The following is a 17,381-nucleotide window of genomic DNA, read 5'->3' as shown; positions in this document are numbered from 1 at the left end:
GGAGGTATTAGGGGAACTATAAGAGAGAGACGGGGCCTGGACCAGCATGACCCAGGGTCCCCGGCCTCTCTTCTTCTTCAGCCAGTCCCTTGTCCTGAGCCCACAAGCAGACACTGCAGCCCAGCCAGAGCCTGTGAGCAGATGCAAGTTTATTATGGCACAGACGGCAGCTTCCTGAACCCTCAACCCAAACACCAGCCCCCAAACAAGGCCCCGGGAGGGAGCTCTGGCAGCCAAAGGCTCATCCCCGGCCCCGAGCCAGACCAAAACCCCTCGACAGTGACCTCAGAGCCGAGGCCTGGAGGCTGTCAGCCCTGAGCAGTGCCCCCAGCCCACCCCCCCTCATTCCCTAGCTGTCCAGAAAAGCCCACACAGAGGCAGAGCCCTTGAAGGATGGGAGAACCCACGGGCTCCTCTCCGCGGAAATGCAGTCCAAGGTTGCAACCATGCCTCGAGACCCCAGCGGTGCTTGAAACAGCAAGTGTGAAGCTGGAGGGAAGGCTCCCAAGTATTGAAGGAGGAAGGGAAAGCCAACCCCATCAGAAGCAAACTTCAGGTCAAAGAGCTGCCCTGGAGAGGCCAGACCACAACGCCCCAGCCCCCTTAGGGAGCCGAGAAACGAAGAAGCTCAGCTGCCCCCTCCAGCTCTGCTTAGATGCCACGGCCACATCCTTCCCCCCAGCTCAGCTTGGAGGGGCCTGGAAGACCTGCCCTCCATCCTCCCCGGGGCAAAGGCCACAGCCCTCAGCCTCCCCCCAGCTGCAGCAAACACCAAGGCCCAGAAGGATCAGCGTGGTACAAAACATCTGTTAATGGGCTACATGCAAATACCATCTTCTGCCAAGCAAGCCGAGGGGCTTATTATCACAGACTGTGCCCAGTGGGAGGCCCAGACTTGCTCCCCTCTCCCTGGGAGACGCTGGCTGACAAGCACCTGTCTTCACACCTGCCTGAGAGTCAGCCCCAGTGAAATCTGCCTGGGCTTCCAGGCTCACGCTCCCCGCTCCCCCGAGCCTGCGGTGGCCCCTGGGAGCGGAAGCGGACAAATCAATTCACGGGGCATCCCCGGAGCTTTGCAACAGCCCCACGGCTCCTGCAGGGCGACCCCTTCTCCCCCTCAGCGTCCTGGAAGCCCCACATGCAATGCCAGCCCCAGGCTCAGGTGCACTCAGAGACAGGGCCATCCTCACCACCCCTTAGCCCTTCTCCCCACCCCCACCCCCTGGCCACCTGGTCAGTGGCTTCCCAGCCAAAGGCCCCAATTCCTCACGTCTCTCCCTCTTCTACTGGTCCAGAGGAAAGCTAACTGGACCGGTGGGAGGAGACAGAAGCACTGTATCCTGGGGTATTCAAATGGAACATGTCCATTTCCTCTACTGTCGTTCAGAACATCTGTAAGCAAGGGACAGTGTGGGCGGGGTCCGGACTGCGATGGGAAGGGCCGCTGGGCTGTCAGAGCGCCTCGTCGCTGGCCCACCGCAAGGATCTCGTCACTCCCTCCACTTGCCAGGGAGGCTTCAGCCCGGCATCCAGAGGATAAAAGCAAGCAAGGGAGGGTAGAAAGAAGGGGACTGGGATTTAACATCCTGATTTGGTGACTTCTCCCAAAACACAGAAAAGCCCCGGGAGGGGGTGACCTAGGGGTAAGGCGAGGGAGTGGATGAGGATGGGGGACGGAGCAGATCAGGGTGTGCAAGACCAGGGCTCTGCCTTCAGGGCTTTCCCTGCCGCTGGGCAGAGAGCTCCCGGAGGGTGCCCAGCCCTTTCTCTTCCTCTGGGCACCACCTGCGTCGGGCATGGGCGCCACGGGAAGCCCCCTTAAATGTTTGTGGTGTGGATGCGAGCTGGACCCCCGGCATCCAGGTCAAGAGTTCAGTCCTCCTCGGCTGCCCTGCCTGGCACTGCAAAAAGATGGGTCCACGCGTCCTCAGCAGGAACTCCTGGCTCTGCAAAGGGACAGCAAGAGGGTCAGGCGAGGGAAGGAGGGAGCGGGGAGAAAGGCAGGGAGGGCTGAGGCTGAACCAGGCTCCAGGCAGGGCTCAAGCCTCAGGCCTGATGCTCTCTGGGGCAAGATCTCCATCACCACCACCAGCCCCGCCTCCCCAAGGCCCCAGGGCAGCCTTGCCCCTTGGCTCTGACTCAGTGGGACCAGATACAAGTCCCGGAGGCCTCCCCTGGCCCTTGCAAGGGCCCCCGCTGGATGCTGCCTCTGCCTCTTTGCCGCCTCTGCCTGTTCCCTTTGCCTGGGACACTCTTCCCTTTGTTCCTCTTCTCCCACTGCCATCTGGCTCACCCCTCTCCATCTTTCAGGTCAGGAAGTTGGCAGTCCCCACCGCAATCATTCCCAGATCCCCTATGAAACATGGACCCTGCCTAGCTCAGCATCCACCCGCACGGCAGCACCTACCAGGCTACTATTGTCATTGGCTATTTACCCGGTGACAGGACAAGGATTCCTTCTCCTTTTCCTCTGGGACTGAGTTGGAACCTCCAGCCCACACTAAGCTAGGATCAAGAGAGGGGGTCTCTGGTGGAGCGGGGGAGGGCAAGAGGCAGAAACTCTGTTAGCGTCACCAAGCACAGGAATTATAGGGTAAAGGCTGGTCCCGGCAGGAGAAAGATTTTTTTTGCCTTGTAGATATTTCACCCTGAGACCAACGAGGGCCTTTTTCCTTCACCCCAACCCAGCCCACTTCCTTTTCCCCGGACCTTACCCAGCCCCTGAGCTCCATCACAGGGAGAAAACCAATTGATGGAACCAGCTGACTGACAGCAGGGTCTCAGGAAGAGGACTGAGGGCGGGGGCGGGGGGTGGGCGAGTAGAGGGTGGGAGCAAGAGAGAACTGGAGGACTGAGAGAAGAGGACCCGGTCACCCCAGGTGACCTCAGTCTAGACCTGCGGGGGTCTGGGGGGATGGAGTCAAGAACGGTTTTGCTTGACGTTTGAGCTGCAAGACTTTTACACGAGCCGTAAGTTAAAGGTTTACTCTCGGGCTTCCCTGGTGGCGCAGTGGTTGAGAGTCCGCCTGCCGATGCAGGGGACACGGGTTCGTGCCCCGGTCCGGGAAGATCCCACATGCCGCGGAGCGGCTGGGCCCGTGAGCCATGGCCACTGAGCCTGCGCGTCCAGAGCCTGCGCTCCGCAACGGGAGAGGCCACAACAGTGAGAGGCCCGCGTACCGCAAAAAAAAAAAAAAAAAGGTTTACTCTCATGTTCACCCCCTTTCTTAGGGCAGGAGTGAGTCCCTGCTGAACCCTTAGATCCCAGCAGAGCAGGTGCTCAGTAAACTGTGGTTAAATTAATGATGAGTTAGTGAATGAATGAATGAATGAAGCCCCCAGTGCTCATCTGACAGAGATCCGGCGCTCTGCGAATGTTGAGCTAATGAGGGGGTGTATGTGTGTGTGTGTGTCTGTGTGAGTGTGTGAGTGTGTGTGTGTGTATTGTGTACTGGGGAGGGATGATCTCTCAGATCCACACTCGAGGTCCCTGCCTCTGCTGGGGAACGGGCCTCAATTAACCACAGGACAGTCCGCTCGGCAGGCAGCTGGCCCTTACTCTCCTCCCCCAGGGGCTCCCATCCCCTCCTAGCCGCACCTGGTGGATGAGGTCAGGTCAGGAGGTGGACGAAGAGGATGGCCAGGCCAATGTTAAGCAGAATCACCATGCAGATGAGGACGGTGTTGGGGACCTGGGAACAGTGGAGAGAGGCTACCTGAGTCCCCGGGAGAGCACACCCCCACCCTCTTGCTCGCTGCCGTGCCCAGCACCGGGACACACCATCAGCGCTGGAAGGATTCTTGGAAATAATTAACCAAACTGCTCAGGGTCCTGAGAGGGGCAAGAACGTATCCCAGAGCACACAGTGGGCAGAGCTGGGCCTGGAACCCAAGAACATGGCCTTCCCCCCTGCTAATTCCTCTGGGGCCACATCTGTCAGCCCCTCAGAGCCCAGCTTCAGTCTCTGGCGCTGCAGTTCCTAGCTCCCAGCCTCCTATAGCAAGCCCAGAGGTCCAGGACCCAGGCCCCCCACTGGGCCCCTCGCTGCTACACCTCGCAGCTGAGGCTGGGAGCCTGATGGACAGGTGCACCCCACCCCAGCCGCTTAGGACTCCCAGCCACCTCCTTCTCCAAAGAACTACCCAGACAGCGGGCACAAAGGCCAGCCCCCTGCCCCAAGGTGGGTGTGTGTGTTGTGTAACCGTGGATCAGGCTGCACTTAACTAAGGCCACGACCCCCCTGCCCTGTCCTGCGCCATCCCCCTCGCAGCCCGGCCATCTGCCCCCGAATCCCACCCACAGCTCCCCCACGCCTGGGAAACCCGACTTCCCACCGACAGCCTCACCTCCTCCACCTCCACCTCCGCCGCCGTCGCCGCCTCCTTCCGAGCCTTCTTCTTGGCCCCGGCCTTGGTCAGCCGGGCCTCCGTCTTGCGGGCCTTGGCCTTGGGCTCGGCCTTGGGGACGATGGGCTTGGGTTCCAGCTTGGCGGGGCTCTCGGGGGCGGAGCCTCGGAGCGGGGCCGCCGTGCCGGGGGCGGCCGGGGACGGGGGCGCCGAGTCGGCCGCGGGGACCTCGGGCTCGTCCTCGAAGGGCGGCGGCGCGGGCGGCGCGGTGCGCACGGCGTAGCTGTGGTAGCCCTGGTAGTGCGCCACCTCGGGCTCCTGCGACGGCGCGGGCGGCGCCTGCAGCGCCTCGATGGCCATGCGCTCGCTGGCGGGACGCGCGGGGCTGCGGCGGCCAGCGGCCTCGGACGGCGTGACCGGCCGGCTGCCCTCGCCGCCGGGCTCGCCGTTCCAGGCGCCCGAGCTCAGCAGGCCGTCCTTGGACGCCGCGGCCGGCCGGGGCCGCTTGGGCTGCGGGGGTGTCCCGGTCGGCGACGGGGGGCCACCCTCGGGCGCAGGGGTCTCGTGCTCGTGCAGCTCCGGGCTCTCGCGGGGCCGCTCCGAGAGGCCTGCGGCGCCAGGGCCCCGATGGGGGGAATCCAGCAGGCTCTCCGAGTTCTCCAGGATCTCCTGGAGCAGCCGGCGCTTCTGATACTCCGGACCTGCCGGGGACCACACGGGGAGCTGCATTTGAACCCCGGTCCCAGCACTGGACGATCCAGGGCAAGCCGCTCTGAGTCTCATTTATGTACTCAGCCAGTCTTAACCTACGGCTACCAAGTGCCAAGCACTGTTTTAAGCAATTCCCCAATACTAACTCATTTAATCATTTTAATAACCCTATGAGGTGTATGCTATTATTTAGCCTCCATTGTACAGATGAAGAAAAGGAGGCTCAAGAGAGGTAAAAATCACTTGGCCAGAGTCACCCAGCTGACCAAGGGCAGAGCCAGGACTGGCACTCAGGCTAGTCTGGCTCCAGAGTTTATGCTCTTTATGGTCACACTGGTCTCTTTCCATTCTCTTATCTGAAAAACGGGCCCAATCATACCTATTTCATAAATACTAACGGAAGGATCAATCGGGTGGGGAAAAAAATGCCTGTAATATGCTGAGCTCAGTGCCTGGCACGTGGTGACAGCTGTTGCTAGGACCACCCAAGGGCGGAGGCAGCCAGCCAGGGTCGCTCTTCCTTGGACCAGCAGGGGGCGCACTGTGATGGGAAGCGACTTAACCTCCCAGGCACAGATCTGCGCTCCGCGGTCTTCCATCTAGTCTCCCTTTGGTCTTCCGGCCGCAGCCAGAATGTTTAGAAAATACAAATCTAATCGTGCCACTCACCTTAAAACCCTCAGTGCAGGCAGCACCAGTCCCCCACCCTGATGGGCTCCCACCGCTCTATCCAAACGCAAAGTCTGTATCAGAGCCAGGGGGTCCTCCTTACTCTGCAGCCCCATTTCCCAGAGAGAAGAGACGGGCTGGAGTGGGGGGAGCCTCTGATACCGCGCCACAATCTCAGCATGAGTCCCCTTGTGTCATGCTTGCACCCATCCCATGCTTGCACCACGCTCCACAGATTCTGGAACTCAAAGGCATGCGTGGACCCACTTGAGCATCTCAGCTTTCCAACAAGCAAAGAAAAAGTGTCCACCCCCCCACCCTCAGAACCTCCCTCTACCCCGTCCTGCCCCTCCCCTCCCTGGTTGGCCCTACCTGGCTGGTAGAAGTCTGGAGCCAGTTCCCTGGCCAAAGTGCGGGCAATGTTGGACTCTTGGTTGGCAGCCAGGGCAGCCTGTTCTGCTGCCTCAGCTTTGGCCTTGGCGTGACTTGTCCTAAGGAGGCAACATGGTGGAGACTCAGGATCCCTCCAGAGAACTAGCCCTCTGCCCTTCCTCCCCAACCCACAAAGAGACACCCTGGACAGAATTTTCATTCACTCCAGCTGTCAATGAGTATTTATTGAGCCCTGTGGTCCAGACTGCTGTGCATTCCCCAGACCACTTCCTCTTCATTCTGGGCACACAGATGGACTACATTTCCCAGCCTCCCCTGCAGTTAGGCGTGGTCAGGTGACTGGCCAAAGCATTGTGGGAAGACAGGATTATGCCATTTCCAGACCTGGCCCACAGAAACCCCCCCTGTAATCCTCTTTGTCCTCTCTTTTCCCCCTGTTGCTGGTAAAATGCAGAGGCCAAGGCCCAGAACAGGGAATTTAACCTCATTTGTGTCACAGATCTTCCTGGCATCTGGTGACACTGCTGGACCCCTTCCTGGAATGTTTTAAAATGCACAAATTACACAGGATTACAAAGGGATGCAATTATATTGACACACTGTTACCAAAATATTTAAAAGGACAAATTTGTAATATAATAATGTATATTCTTCTTTATTAACACTTTAAACAAAATATCTAGCAGGTCTATTAACTACCATAATTTAAAAGTATAGATTAACATAAAGGATATTTCAAGGATATGTGCAACAACAGTAATGTGACATGAAAATATATGTGATTTCTATTAGTGACAAAGTCAGAGATACTGCTAATACTACTGTTGATTTATTGCCAGCTTCCATAACTGAAGAAAATACTAGATTCCGGTTAGAGGTTAGTAAAAATAAAGATGTGGTTTTCCCTGCCCAGATCCCTTCGCTGGGCAAATGCACCCACAGCCCTAGCTTCTGAATTGACTGCTGATGGCTCACTGCTCTCCCAGAGAATTGCAACCAGCAGCAGCCACCTTGTTCCCGAGGTCAACAACCCCTCCCCAACCCAGGGAGCCCATAACCAATGACTAATGACACCAGCCAGCCCCTTCTTGCCCCAAGAGGAACCAACTCTGAGGTACAAGTCAGGCTCCAGAGCCCCTATGGGATCAGGCTGAAGCTGGACTCCAGGTAAGACCACATCCCTGCTTGGCTACTTCACTGTCCGATTCTGTGTCTCTCACTCCCCCTCTCTCCTGAGAGCACTTGCTCCATAAATCGTCTACGCAAGGATCCTCATCTCAGACTCAGCTTCTAGGGAATCTAACCTAAAGCAGCATCCAGGTTCACGGACTCCCTGATTTCTCTCCACAGTGCCGCCAGTGGACCCCAGTGTCAGAAACACAGTGGAAGGAATTTGGGTCCACAAATGATTATTGCATAGAGCAAAGTCCCCCCCAGCCCCGTAAAGTCCCATATTAAATGTGGAACATATAAGCATTAAATTTAAACATTACATTCAGCAAGCCTTAAATGTCTACTGAGTTAAGCACCTGAAATTTGGGGGATGTTTATTTCAGTTTATTTAATCTAGCCTAACTAGGAGAAGTACCTGTTAAAATATTAACAGCCCCACCTACCAGTGGGCATATTTTTTTGATATAAATTTATTTATTTATTTTTGGCTGTGTTGGGTCTGCGTTTCTGTGCAAGGGCTTTCTCTAGTTGTGGCAAGCGGGGGCCACTCTTCATTATGGAGCGCGGGCCTCTCACTGTTGTGGCCTCTCTTGTTAAGGAGCACAGGCTCCAGACGCGCAGGCTCAGTAGTTGTGGCTCATGGGCCCAGTTGCTCTGCGGCATGTGGGATCTTCCCAGACCAGGGCTCGAACCCATGTCCCCTGCATTGGCAGGCAGATTCTCAACCACTGCGCCACCAGGGAAGCCCCTGGGCATTGTTTTAAAGGAATTATGAAGATTATCTCATGTAATCATCATGACGCCTTAAGAAGCTGGTGCTGTTATTATTTTCCCTGTTTTACGGAAAAGGAAACTGAGGCACAGGCAAGGGAGGTAACTTGCCCAAGGTCACAAAGTCTTTAAGTGCAGGAACTGAGATTTTGAACCCAGGCAAGATGATTCCAGAGCCTTTGCTGCTCTGAAGCATGTGCCACACTTGGCCAGGAGCTGGGATTCCTGTGGACAAGACAAGCCCCTCTCAAGTGAGGGAGATGGGCTGGAAGCAAACAACCAAAATTATTTAATACAATGTAATTAAGTAAAAAGTGAAATTGTGAGAAGTGCCATAAAGGAAGAGTACAGAATGCAATGAAAATGTACAACAGGAAGATTGATATAGATCGGCGGTGGAGGTGGGGATTAGGCAAGGTTTCCTGGAGGATGTGACATTTGAGACCTGAAACTGACACATCAGTTGGCCCATCAGAGGTGAGGTGGGGACAGTGAGCCAGGTAGAGGGAAGAGCACGTGCAAAGGCCCTGAGAGGGAGTAAGAGCTTCGTGCCTTTGGGGAACTGAAAGGTCAAGTCGGTGTCCCCATGGGCAGATGAGTCAGTTCCTCGGGAAGCTGATTTGCATGTGTCTCTAGCATGGAATTGGGCCCACAATAAGGGAGATAAATTTTACTAAGCTCCCTCCAAGTGCCAAGCCCTTTGCCTACGTTATCCCTTTCAATCCTCAAAACTGCCTGGGAGGTAGTTTTCACTGTCTCTATTTCACAGGTGGGGAAACTGAGTCTCAGACAAGTACCTTGCTCAAGGATGCAAAGTAACAGTTGACACTTACAAAGCATTTACTACATATCAAGGGCTTTATAGAAATTAACCCATTTAATTTCCCCAATCACTATGTGGTAGATGTTATCACCATCATCCCTCTTTACAGAGGAGAAATCCGGGGCATAAGAAGGCTTCAAGGATCCCACCAAACTCACCCAGCCAGCAAGTGACAGCAAGTTTTCAAACCAAGGCTTTCGGGGATCTAGAGTCTGTGCCCTTAACCACAGGCTGTATCTCCACCCCATAATGAGTAGTGGAGTTCAAACCCAGAACTGTCTGATTTCTAAACTCTTGCCCTCTCCACTGCCACAATAATGTTTACTGAAGAAAAGAATATTTTACTGAATGAAAGGATACATAAATGAATGCATGCATGCACACGTGCACACGTGTGTATGCGTAAGCGGGCAGTGTAGGAAATAGTTAAGAGCGTGGTTTTGGAGTCAGCAGTCCTGGATTCCAGTTTTGGCTCTGCCAAGGCTGGGGCTAGGGTGCAAATGAGGCATTCACCTCAGGCTCAACATTTAGGGATGCCAAAAAAACTCAGTAATCCAGATAAATAATACTCGAATGCCATATTTTTAAAAGTCCAAACGAATGCAAAAATAATCCTTGATGAGCAAGCTATGAACAAAATTTAAATAAAGGCCAAATCAGACCCCGCATTTGTATGACTCTCCTCACTCGCCCCCACCCAGTCCCGACCCCACTCGGACTCCAGGACCTTGCGTGAGTGGCTTTGCCTCTCTATGCCTCAGTTTCTACATCTGTAGGATAATAATTCTGCCCTTTTGGAGTTGCTGTGAAAACTACTGAGAGGCAACACATGAAAGTGTTTAGCCCGGGATGGGGCTGAGTGATGATGATGATGGTGATGATGGTGGTGATGGTGGTGGTGGAGAAGGAGAAGGAGGAAGATGACATTTGTGATATCAACATCCAGTGTGGAGCCAACAAGGAACCTACAGTACAGCACAGGGAACTATACTCAGTATTTTGTAATAACCTATAAGGGAAAAGACTCTGGAAAAGAATATATATAATATGTATATACATACCTAGATATATGACTATATATACACATACATATATATATATATATATATATATACGTATAACTGAATCGCTGTGCTGTACACCTGAAACTTACATGATATTGTAAATCAACTATACTTTAAAAAATTAAAAAATTAAAACCGAGTGTGGTACATGCATACCCCCAGACTCATATTTGCCTGTACATGGGTATGTGTGATTCAAAGATCTAAATTTTCAGAGACATTTCCCTGGAAACCTGAAACCCCAGGTTGAGGGAGGAGGGAAGGGGCCGGGCAAACCCTCAAACTGAGAAAATGTCCTTTTTTGGTAATGTACGCTGGATGAGGCTTGTTTCCCGGTGCCCTGGGAAGCTGTGTTGCAGGACTCCTCAGGCCAGAATGGCAGCCTTCACACTGAGCCCTGGAAGATTCTGGGGGATCAACGGTGGACCCTCCAGGGCAGCCAGAACAGGGGTCCGAGGGGAGTGGCCACACAGCCCAAGGCAATAAGGGCTGCTGGGTTTAAAGGAAGCACGCTCCTCTGCCCACATCCATCAATCTGACCGACTGAATACCTTATTAGCCCCCCCCACACACAAAATGCCTCTGATTTCAGGAATAGCTCCCCAGCTCCCCAGCCTTCAAGCCAGGAATCCCAGCGTCCCCCACACCCCCCTTCCTCATCTTTCAACATCACAGACAACCACCACCAACTCCCGTCTCTCCTGCTCCCCCTACAGCTCTGGAATCTGCCCATTCTCCTTCCTTCCCTCACTCCTCCTGCAAGGTCCCCCACTCCCATCTGTAGCCTCCCTGCCTCCAGGCTCGCTTCCTACAAGCAGCTTGCTTAACCCATACATCTCGTGGCCTCACCTCTTGCTGAAAATCTTTGCAAGGCTTCCTACTGTGCTGAAAATAAAGTCCAAACTACTTAGGGTGGCCTTCAAGGCTCTCCAAATTCTCGGCCCGAGGCAGCCTTGATGGGGTATATCTAGCAGCTTACCAGGGCAGGCTGAACTGCTGTGGTCCAAAGGCTATCTTCTGGTCCAGTGGCACTCACAGTGTGGTTCATGCACCAACCCCCCAGCCCCTCATCATCCGGGCACTTGTTGAAAATGCAGCTTTGGGGGCTCCACCCCAGATCTACTGAATCAGAATTTCTTAGGAGGAGCCAAGGAATCTGTATTTTATAAACCTCCAGCTGCTTCCACTGCTCATTAAAATTTGAGAAGCATGCACTAGTCAGAGAAGCATGCACTAGTCAGACAGAGAGAAAATCCAGCTTTCTCTTGGGCAGTTCCCAACCTGCTCAACCCCCCAGGAGCCTTGAGTGGCTCTCTTCAAGCACCAGGATCCCTCCCTGAGTCCAGGTCCTGCTAGGGAAGCGCAGGAACCATTTCTTTTCCTAGGACCACATTGATGTTTCTTGGGGAGGGTCTCCTAGGATGGCTGTGCCCCTAATGGGGAGAAGGGAAGGAGCAGTAACTGGGGCAGGGGGTGGGGCAGGGATCAGGCACCCTTCTTGATTTCAACAGATTTTCTTTCGTCAGCAGGGTTAAAAATAGGGCTGGTGGTGGTTCAGGGATCGGGCAGGGCAATAACCCAGTGGAAGCTCTTCTGAGAGTATCCAGCCCCACCCCTGACTCCTTTGCCCACCCCAGACCCCTAACCGCCCCATTAGATCTGGCCTTGTTGCCCAGGTGTCTCCATCAGGCCACCGATGGCTTCATTGGGCCAAAGGGAGACACCCACAGGATGTACCCCTGACTCCTTTGCTCTGGCTGTTCTGCCCTCTGGAATGTTCTTTCTCAGTCCTTCCACCTCCCAGCCTTAAAGGGCCAGCTCAAGACCCACTTCAACATCCAGATTCATTCTGGGCACTGTGACTACAACAGCAAACCAAGTATCCAAAAATCCCTTGTAGAGCTCACATTCTATTGCAGGGGTCAGCAAATTAGGGCAACAGGCCAAATTTAGCCTGCTGCCTGTTTCTGTACCACCTGTGAGCTAATAATGCTCTTTATATTTTTAAAGGTGTGGAAAAAAACCCAAAAGAGTAATTTTATGACGTGAAAATTATATGGAATTTAGATTTGTGTCCAGATAAAGTTTTATTGGGACACAGCCACACCCATTTGTTTACTGTTATCCGGGGTTAAGTAGTTGCCACCGAAGTCCATGACCTGCAAGGCCAAAAATATTTACCGTCTGGTGCTTTACAGGAAAAGTTTGCCCACCTCTGTTCTAATGCATCCACTCAACAACGGTCTCTTCTACTACTCTTATTGTTTTTTTTTTTTTTTTTTTTTTTTTTTGCGGTACGCGGGCCTCTCACCGCTGTGGCCTCTCCCGTTGCGGAGCACAGGCTCCGGACATGCAGGCTCAGCGGCCATGGCTCACGGGCCCAGCCGCTCCGCAGCATGTGGGATCTTCCTGGACCGGGGCACGAACCCGTGTCCCCTGCCTCGGCAGGTGGACTCTCAACCACTGCGCCACCAGGGAAGCCCCTCTACTACTCTTATTAATAATACTAATCTGTTATTGGTTGAGCACTTTGTGCCCAGCTCTGTGCTATGGCCACAATTACACATATGACTTCAGTGAGGTGAAGTCACTTCCTCAAGGTCACACGGCTGGAAGGTGCACCTGCCCAAGCTCTTCCCCATGACACTGAGCCGCGGCCTTCCTGGCACTAACGAACTGGGCCAGGTCTTCCACGTGCTGGGACCAGGGATGCGGAAAAATCAGACCCAGCAGCCGCCTGAGGAGCTCACAGCTTAATGCAGCCCTGCCAGGTCAACTACGCAACGTCTCTGAAAATCAGTGGATGGACAGGGGTACAGAGCAAAGCCTTAAACTGCATGGGGGTGTGGCTAAGAGGGGGCAGCTTTGGCTAGGTTGTCTGGGGTCAGGTCTTGGCTCTGTTCCTTATACCCTCGGGCAAGTCTGAGCCCCCTGAGCCCCAGTCTCCTCATCTGTAAAATGGGGATAATAACAGCACCTGCCTCAGAGAAACAGTATAAGGAGTAAATGAATAAACAGTCATATGGCCCTTAGAACAGTAGCCAGGACACAGGAAGTGCTATCTAGGTGCCTGTTAATAAAGTATATAAGAAGCACAGTTGTTTTTAGACGCCTGAAACAAAAAACCTGAATGTACTTAATGTCACTGATTTGTTCACTTAAAATTTTTTCAGAAAGCCATCAGAACAAGGATCCCATGGTAGGTTTGGAGGACAGAGGCAGATAATCAGAGCCCCCAACTCAGGCCGCTGCCAGCCTCTCTGAAGCTGCAGAGGTGGTTGATAAGGGTAGTGCAGCCAAGTCTTCCTGAGGGGATGCTTCAGATGCCACCACCCCGTCTTCTCCCAAAATAGCCCCTCGCCCCTAGCTCTGGCTGGCTGTAGCCGTTTCCCCTCAGAACAATCATGGTCAGAGTAAACTCAAGGAGGAACCACAGCTGGGGTGTCCAGCCACCTGCCCAGATAGCTCCCTGGGAGAAAGTTCCCCTGCCCTCCAACAAGGATGCAGACAAGGGTCCAGTCTTGCCTGGACTGCATTCATTTGGTAAACGTGTGCTAAGCCCTGCTGGGAAACTCTTCACCAGAGGGATTAAGGGTACAAGTTCACGTCCATCATATTCTGGGTACCTGACCTTTGCTCTCTGGCCTCAGTTTCCTCAACTGTGAAATGGGGTTAATAATATTTAACTCACAAAATTACTGGGAGCCTGAAATAAGATTGCACAAAAGTGCTTAGCATAAACTGAGCACTTAACAAATATTAGCTATGATTATTGTTAACAGTTTTTGTTATTATTATAATGATGTTTACCAGCAATTCTTTTCCAAAATGCTAAGGACTGCCAAAAAATTGGGATTTAAATATGCATTTGTAGAAGGATATGTCATGTAAACATTGTTTCAAGGTTCACCCACGTTGTAGCATAAATAATACTTCATTCCTTTCTATTGCCAAATAATGGTCCACTGTGTGGATAAACCATATTTAGTTTATCTGTTCATCAGTTGATGGACATTTGGGTTGTTTCCACCTTTTGGTTACTAAGAATAATGCTTCTATGGATATTCATGTAGTAGAAGTTTTTGGGTGGATGTATGTTTGCATTTCTCTTGGGTAGGAGTGGTAGGAGTGGAATTGCTGGGTCATGTGATAACTCTTTTTTAACCTTTTGAGGAACTGCCAGACTGGTTCTGAATTGAGTGCAACATTTTACCTTCTTCCAATAACATATGAGGATTCCAATTTCTCCACCTCCTTGTCAACACTTACTATTATCCATTTTAAAATTTTCGTCACACTAGTGGTTTGTGAGGTGCATTTCATCGTGGTTTTGATTTGCATTTCCCTGATGGCTAATGAGGTTGAGCGTGTTTTTATGTGCTTAATGACAATTTATGAATCTTCTTAGGAGAAATGTTTATTTAGATTCTTTGCCTGTTTTCAAATTTTTCGTCTTATTACTGAGTTGTAAAAGTTCTTTATATAGTCTAGATACAAGTCCCTTATCAAATATATGATTTGAAAATATTTTTCCCATTCTGTTGTCTTTTCACTTTCTTGATGGTGTCCTTTGAAGCATAGAAGTCTTTAAGTTTAATGATGTCCAATTTATCTATTTTTCTTTTGTTTCCTGTGCTTTTGGTGTCATATCTAAGAAAGCTTTGCCTAGCTCAATGTCTGAAGATTTACTACTATATTTTATCCCCAGGGTTTTATAGTTTATTTCTTACATTTAGATTTAGAAACATTACTTCTAATAAGAAAAAATGGGAAATAAACTAAGGGTTCGTACCTCCCTAGGAGATAAGCACCACAACCATTTTACAGATGAAGAAACTGAGGCACAGAGAGGTTAAGTCACTTGCCCGTTATTATTATAATGAACATTAAGCCAGACATGGCCTCTGCTCTGGAAGGATGTAGAGTCTGGTCAGAGATAAGACAAGGTGAAAAGTTTTGAGAACAAACAGAAGGCTACAGGGCAGGAGAAAGCCCATGTGGTGGGTTACATGTTCATAATTTGTATTTTGTTATTTTTATATCATATATTATAAATATATTAAATATGTAGTAAAAATAATATGGTTTCATCATCAAAAAAATTGGAAAATAAGCAGATTTTTTTGAAAAAAGAAAAATTGCTGTTAATATTTTGGGTTTTTTTTTTTTTTTTTTTGCGGTACGCGGGCCTCTCACCGCCGCGGAGCACAGGCTCCAGACGCACAGGCCCAGCGGCCATGGCACATGGGCCCAGCTGCTCCGCAGCATGTGGGATCCTCCCAGACCGGGGCATGAACCCGCGTCCCCTGCATCGGCAGGCGGACTCCGAACAACTGAGCCACCAGGGAAGCCCAATATTTTGGTATTTTGAGGTGGTTAAGAACACTGTTTTTTGACTGTGGGTGGTTTACTTTATTCTCTGTACTTTGATTTTTTTTCATCTGTAAAATGGGGATATGAATAGCCTCTGCCTCATACAGTTGTTGGGATTATAGAGTGAATGTACATAAAGCATTTAGAACAGGACGTGGCACATAGACAGCTCTATGCAAGTGTTTGAAAATTTTAGAAAGTGAATTTGTTTTAGCTGAAGTGGAGGGGCATGGGTTTTGAGGCTAGGGGGCTATGCCCCCCTTCAGGCCCTAGGTAGGACCTCCCGACCTTGGAAGCCCAGCCTGAAATCCCCAGGCCATGGCGGTGACCTGTTCCAGATCATGTTTTACAGAAACCTTTCTCCCCTTCTTGAAAAAGAGCCGCCAGCCCAGCTGGTAAGGGGGCTCACACTCACCATGTGTGGGTGGGTAAGTGACACCCCTTCCCCCCCTCAGCCTCTAAGGGGGAGGCAAAGTAATGAGTTGCTGTTCACTAAGTGCTAACTATGTGCCAGACACTTGATCTTTGTGGTCGGCTGAATAATGGCCCCAGAGATATCCAGGTCCTAATCCCTGGAACCAATGAATGTCACCTTATATGGCAAAAGGGCTTTGCAGATGTGATTAAATTGAGGATCCTGAGATGCAGGAATTATCCTGGATTATACAAGCAGGTTCTAAACGTAACCACAAATGTCCTTATAAGAGGGAGGCAGGGGCAGATGGGACCACAGGAGAGGAGAAGATGATGTGATGTTGGAGCAGAGACTGGAGTGATGCACTTTGAAGATGCAGGATAGGGCCCTGAACCAAGGAATGGGGGCAGCCACCAAGAAGTTGAAAAGTCAAGGAACTGGATTCTCCTGTCAGCCTCCAGAAGGAACCAGCCCTGTCAACAACCTGACTTTAGCCCACTGAGACTGATTTCAGACTTCTGACCTCCAGAACTGTAAGAGAATAAATCTGTGTTGTAAGCCCCCAAGTTTGTGGTAATTTGTTACAGCAGCAACAGGAAACTATAACAACCTCTGTGATCTCATGTCATCCTCAAGACAACCCACTGTACAGGAGAAGAAAGGAAGGCTCAGGAAATTATTTGCCCACGGCTGATAGCTAATGAGATCCAGAGCCGGCTGGAACATGATTCCAGATCTGTCTGGCATCAGAGGCTTTGCTGACCCACGCATCTGCTTCACACTTCAGTTAAGCCAGAAGAGCCCAGCAGCTGGGACTGGCCACAACCACGCCTCTTTCCCCAGGGGCGTGGACATCTCTAGCGTTCATCCTGCCTATCATAGAGCCCAGGGCTAGTGGTTACCAGCAGTGATACCCTTAACTTCCCCAAAAAAAGGTTAGTCCATCAGAACCTGGGAATTGCCTGGCTGACTACATGTGACTAAAGTCTGGCTGTATTTCGGCAGCCAGTGAAGTGACAGGGCGGGGACCTCAGGCCTTGCTCCCCCTGCCCACACTGGACTGGGCCCTGCAGTCCAATCTGGAACCCAGGTCTCAGCAGTGAGGCCTTTTCTGGATGAGTTGGCTGCACAGGGAAACTTCCTTTTTAAAAAGTCTACACCAGGGACTTCCCTGGTGGGCCAGTGGTTAAAAATCCTCCTTCCAATGCAGGGGACGCGGTTTGACCCCTGGTCGGGGAACTAAGATCCCACATGCTGCGGGACAACTAAGCCCATGCAACGCAACTACTGAGCCTGTGCACACTAGAGAGAAGCCCGTGCGCCACAACTAGAGAGAAGCCCGCGTGCTGCAACAAAAGACCCTGCATGCAGCAACGAAGATCCCATGTGCCACAACTAAGACCCGACGCAGCCAAATAAATAAATAAATATTTAAAAGTCTACACCAGATTTTAAAATCACATTTTATGAATTATGAAAAGAGTAACAGTAAAGCAACAGCACTGGGAACCCACTGTGCTAAAACAATAGCTATGTTAGCTTTTGAGCCTTCTTTTCTAGACTTTCCACATGTACATCTATTTTTTAACAGAGCTGTGAACACAATAAAGATTCAATTTTGAGGGCCAGTTTTTAAGAGCAT

The 17,381-nt window shown here is 51.5% G+C and overlaps 1 protein-coding gene across 1 annotated transcript in view; it reads right to left on the bottom strand.

Annotated features, from left to right (window-relative positions):
* Nucleotides 1-1,269: 1,269 nt before the first annotated feature.
* Nucleotides 1,270-17,381, bottom strand: part of JPH2 (junctophilin 2) — a 63,273-nt gene continuing 47,161 nt past the window's right edge. The window contains exons 3-6 of the mRNA XM_060078004.1: nucleotides 6,100-6,218; nucleotides 4,348-5,048; nucleotides 3,599-3,692; nucleotides 1,270-1,946 (exon numbers count right to left, since the gene is read on the bottom strand). Of these exons, the coding sequence (XP_059933987.1) occupies nucleotides 3,612-3,692; nucleotides 4,348-5,048; nucleotides 6,100-6,218 (901 nt within the window). The 3' untranslated portion in view covers nucleotides 1,270-1,946; nucleotides 3,599-3,611. The remainder of the gene's footprint in view (nucleotides 1,947-3,598; nucleotides 3,693-4,347; nucleotides 5,049-6,099; nucleotides 6,219-17,381) is intronic.

This window comes from Mesoplodon densirostris, chromosome 16 (assembly GCF_025265405.1).
Source record: "Mesoplodon densirostris isolate mMesDen1 chromosome 16, mMesDen1 primary haplotype, whole genome shotgun sequence".
NCBI classification, from domain to species: Eukaryota; Metazoa; Chordata; class Mammalia; order Artiodactyla; family Ziphiidae; genus Mesoplodon; species Mesoplodon densirostris.
The sequence above is the reverse complement of the archived record's forward strand: the minus strand, read 5'-3'. Positions and strand labels throughout refer to the sequence as shown.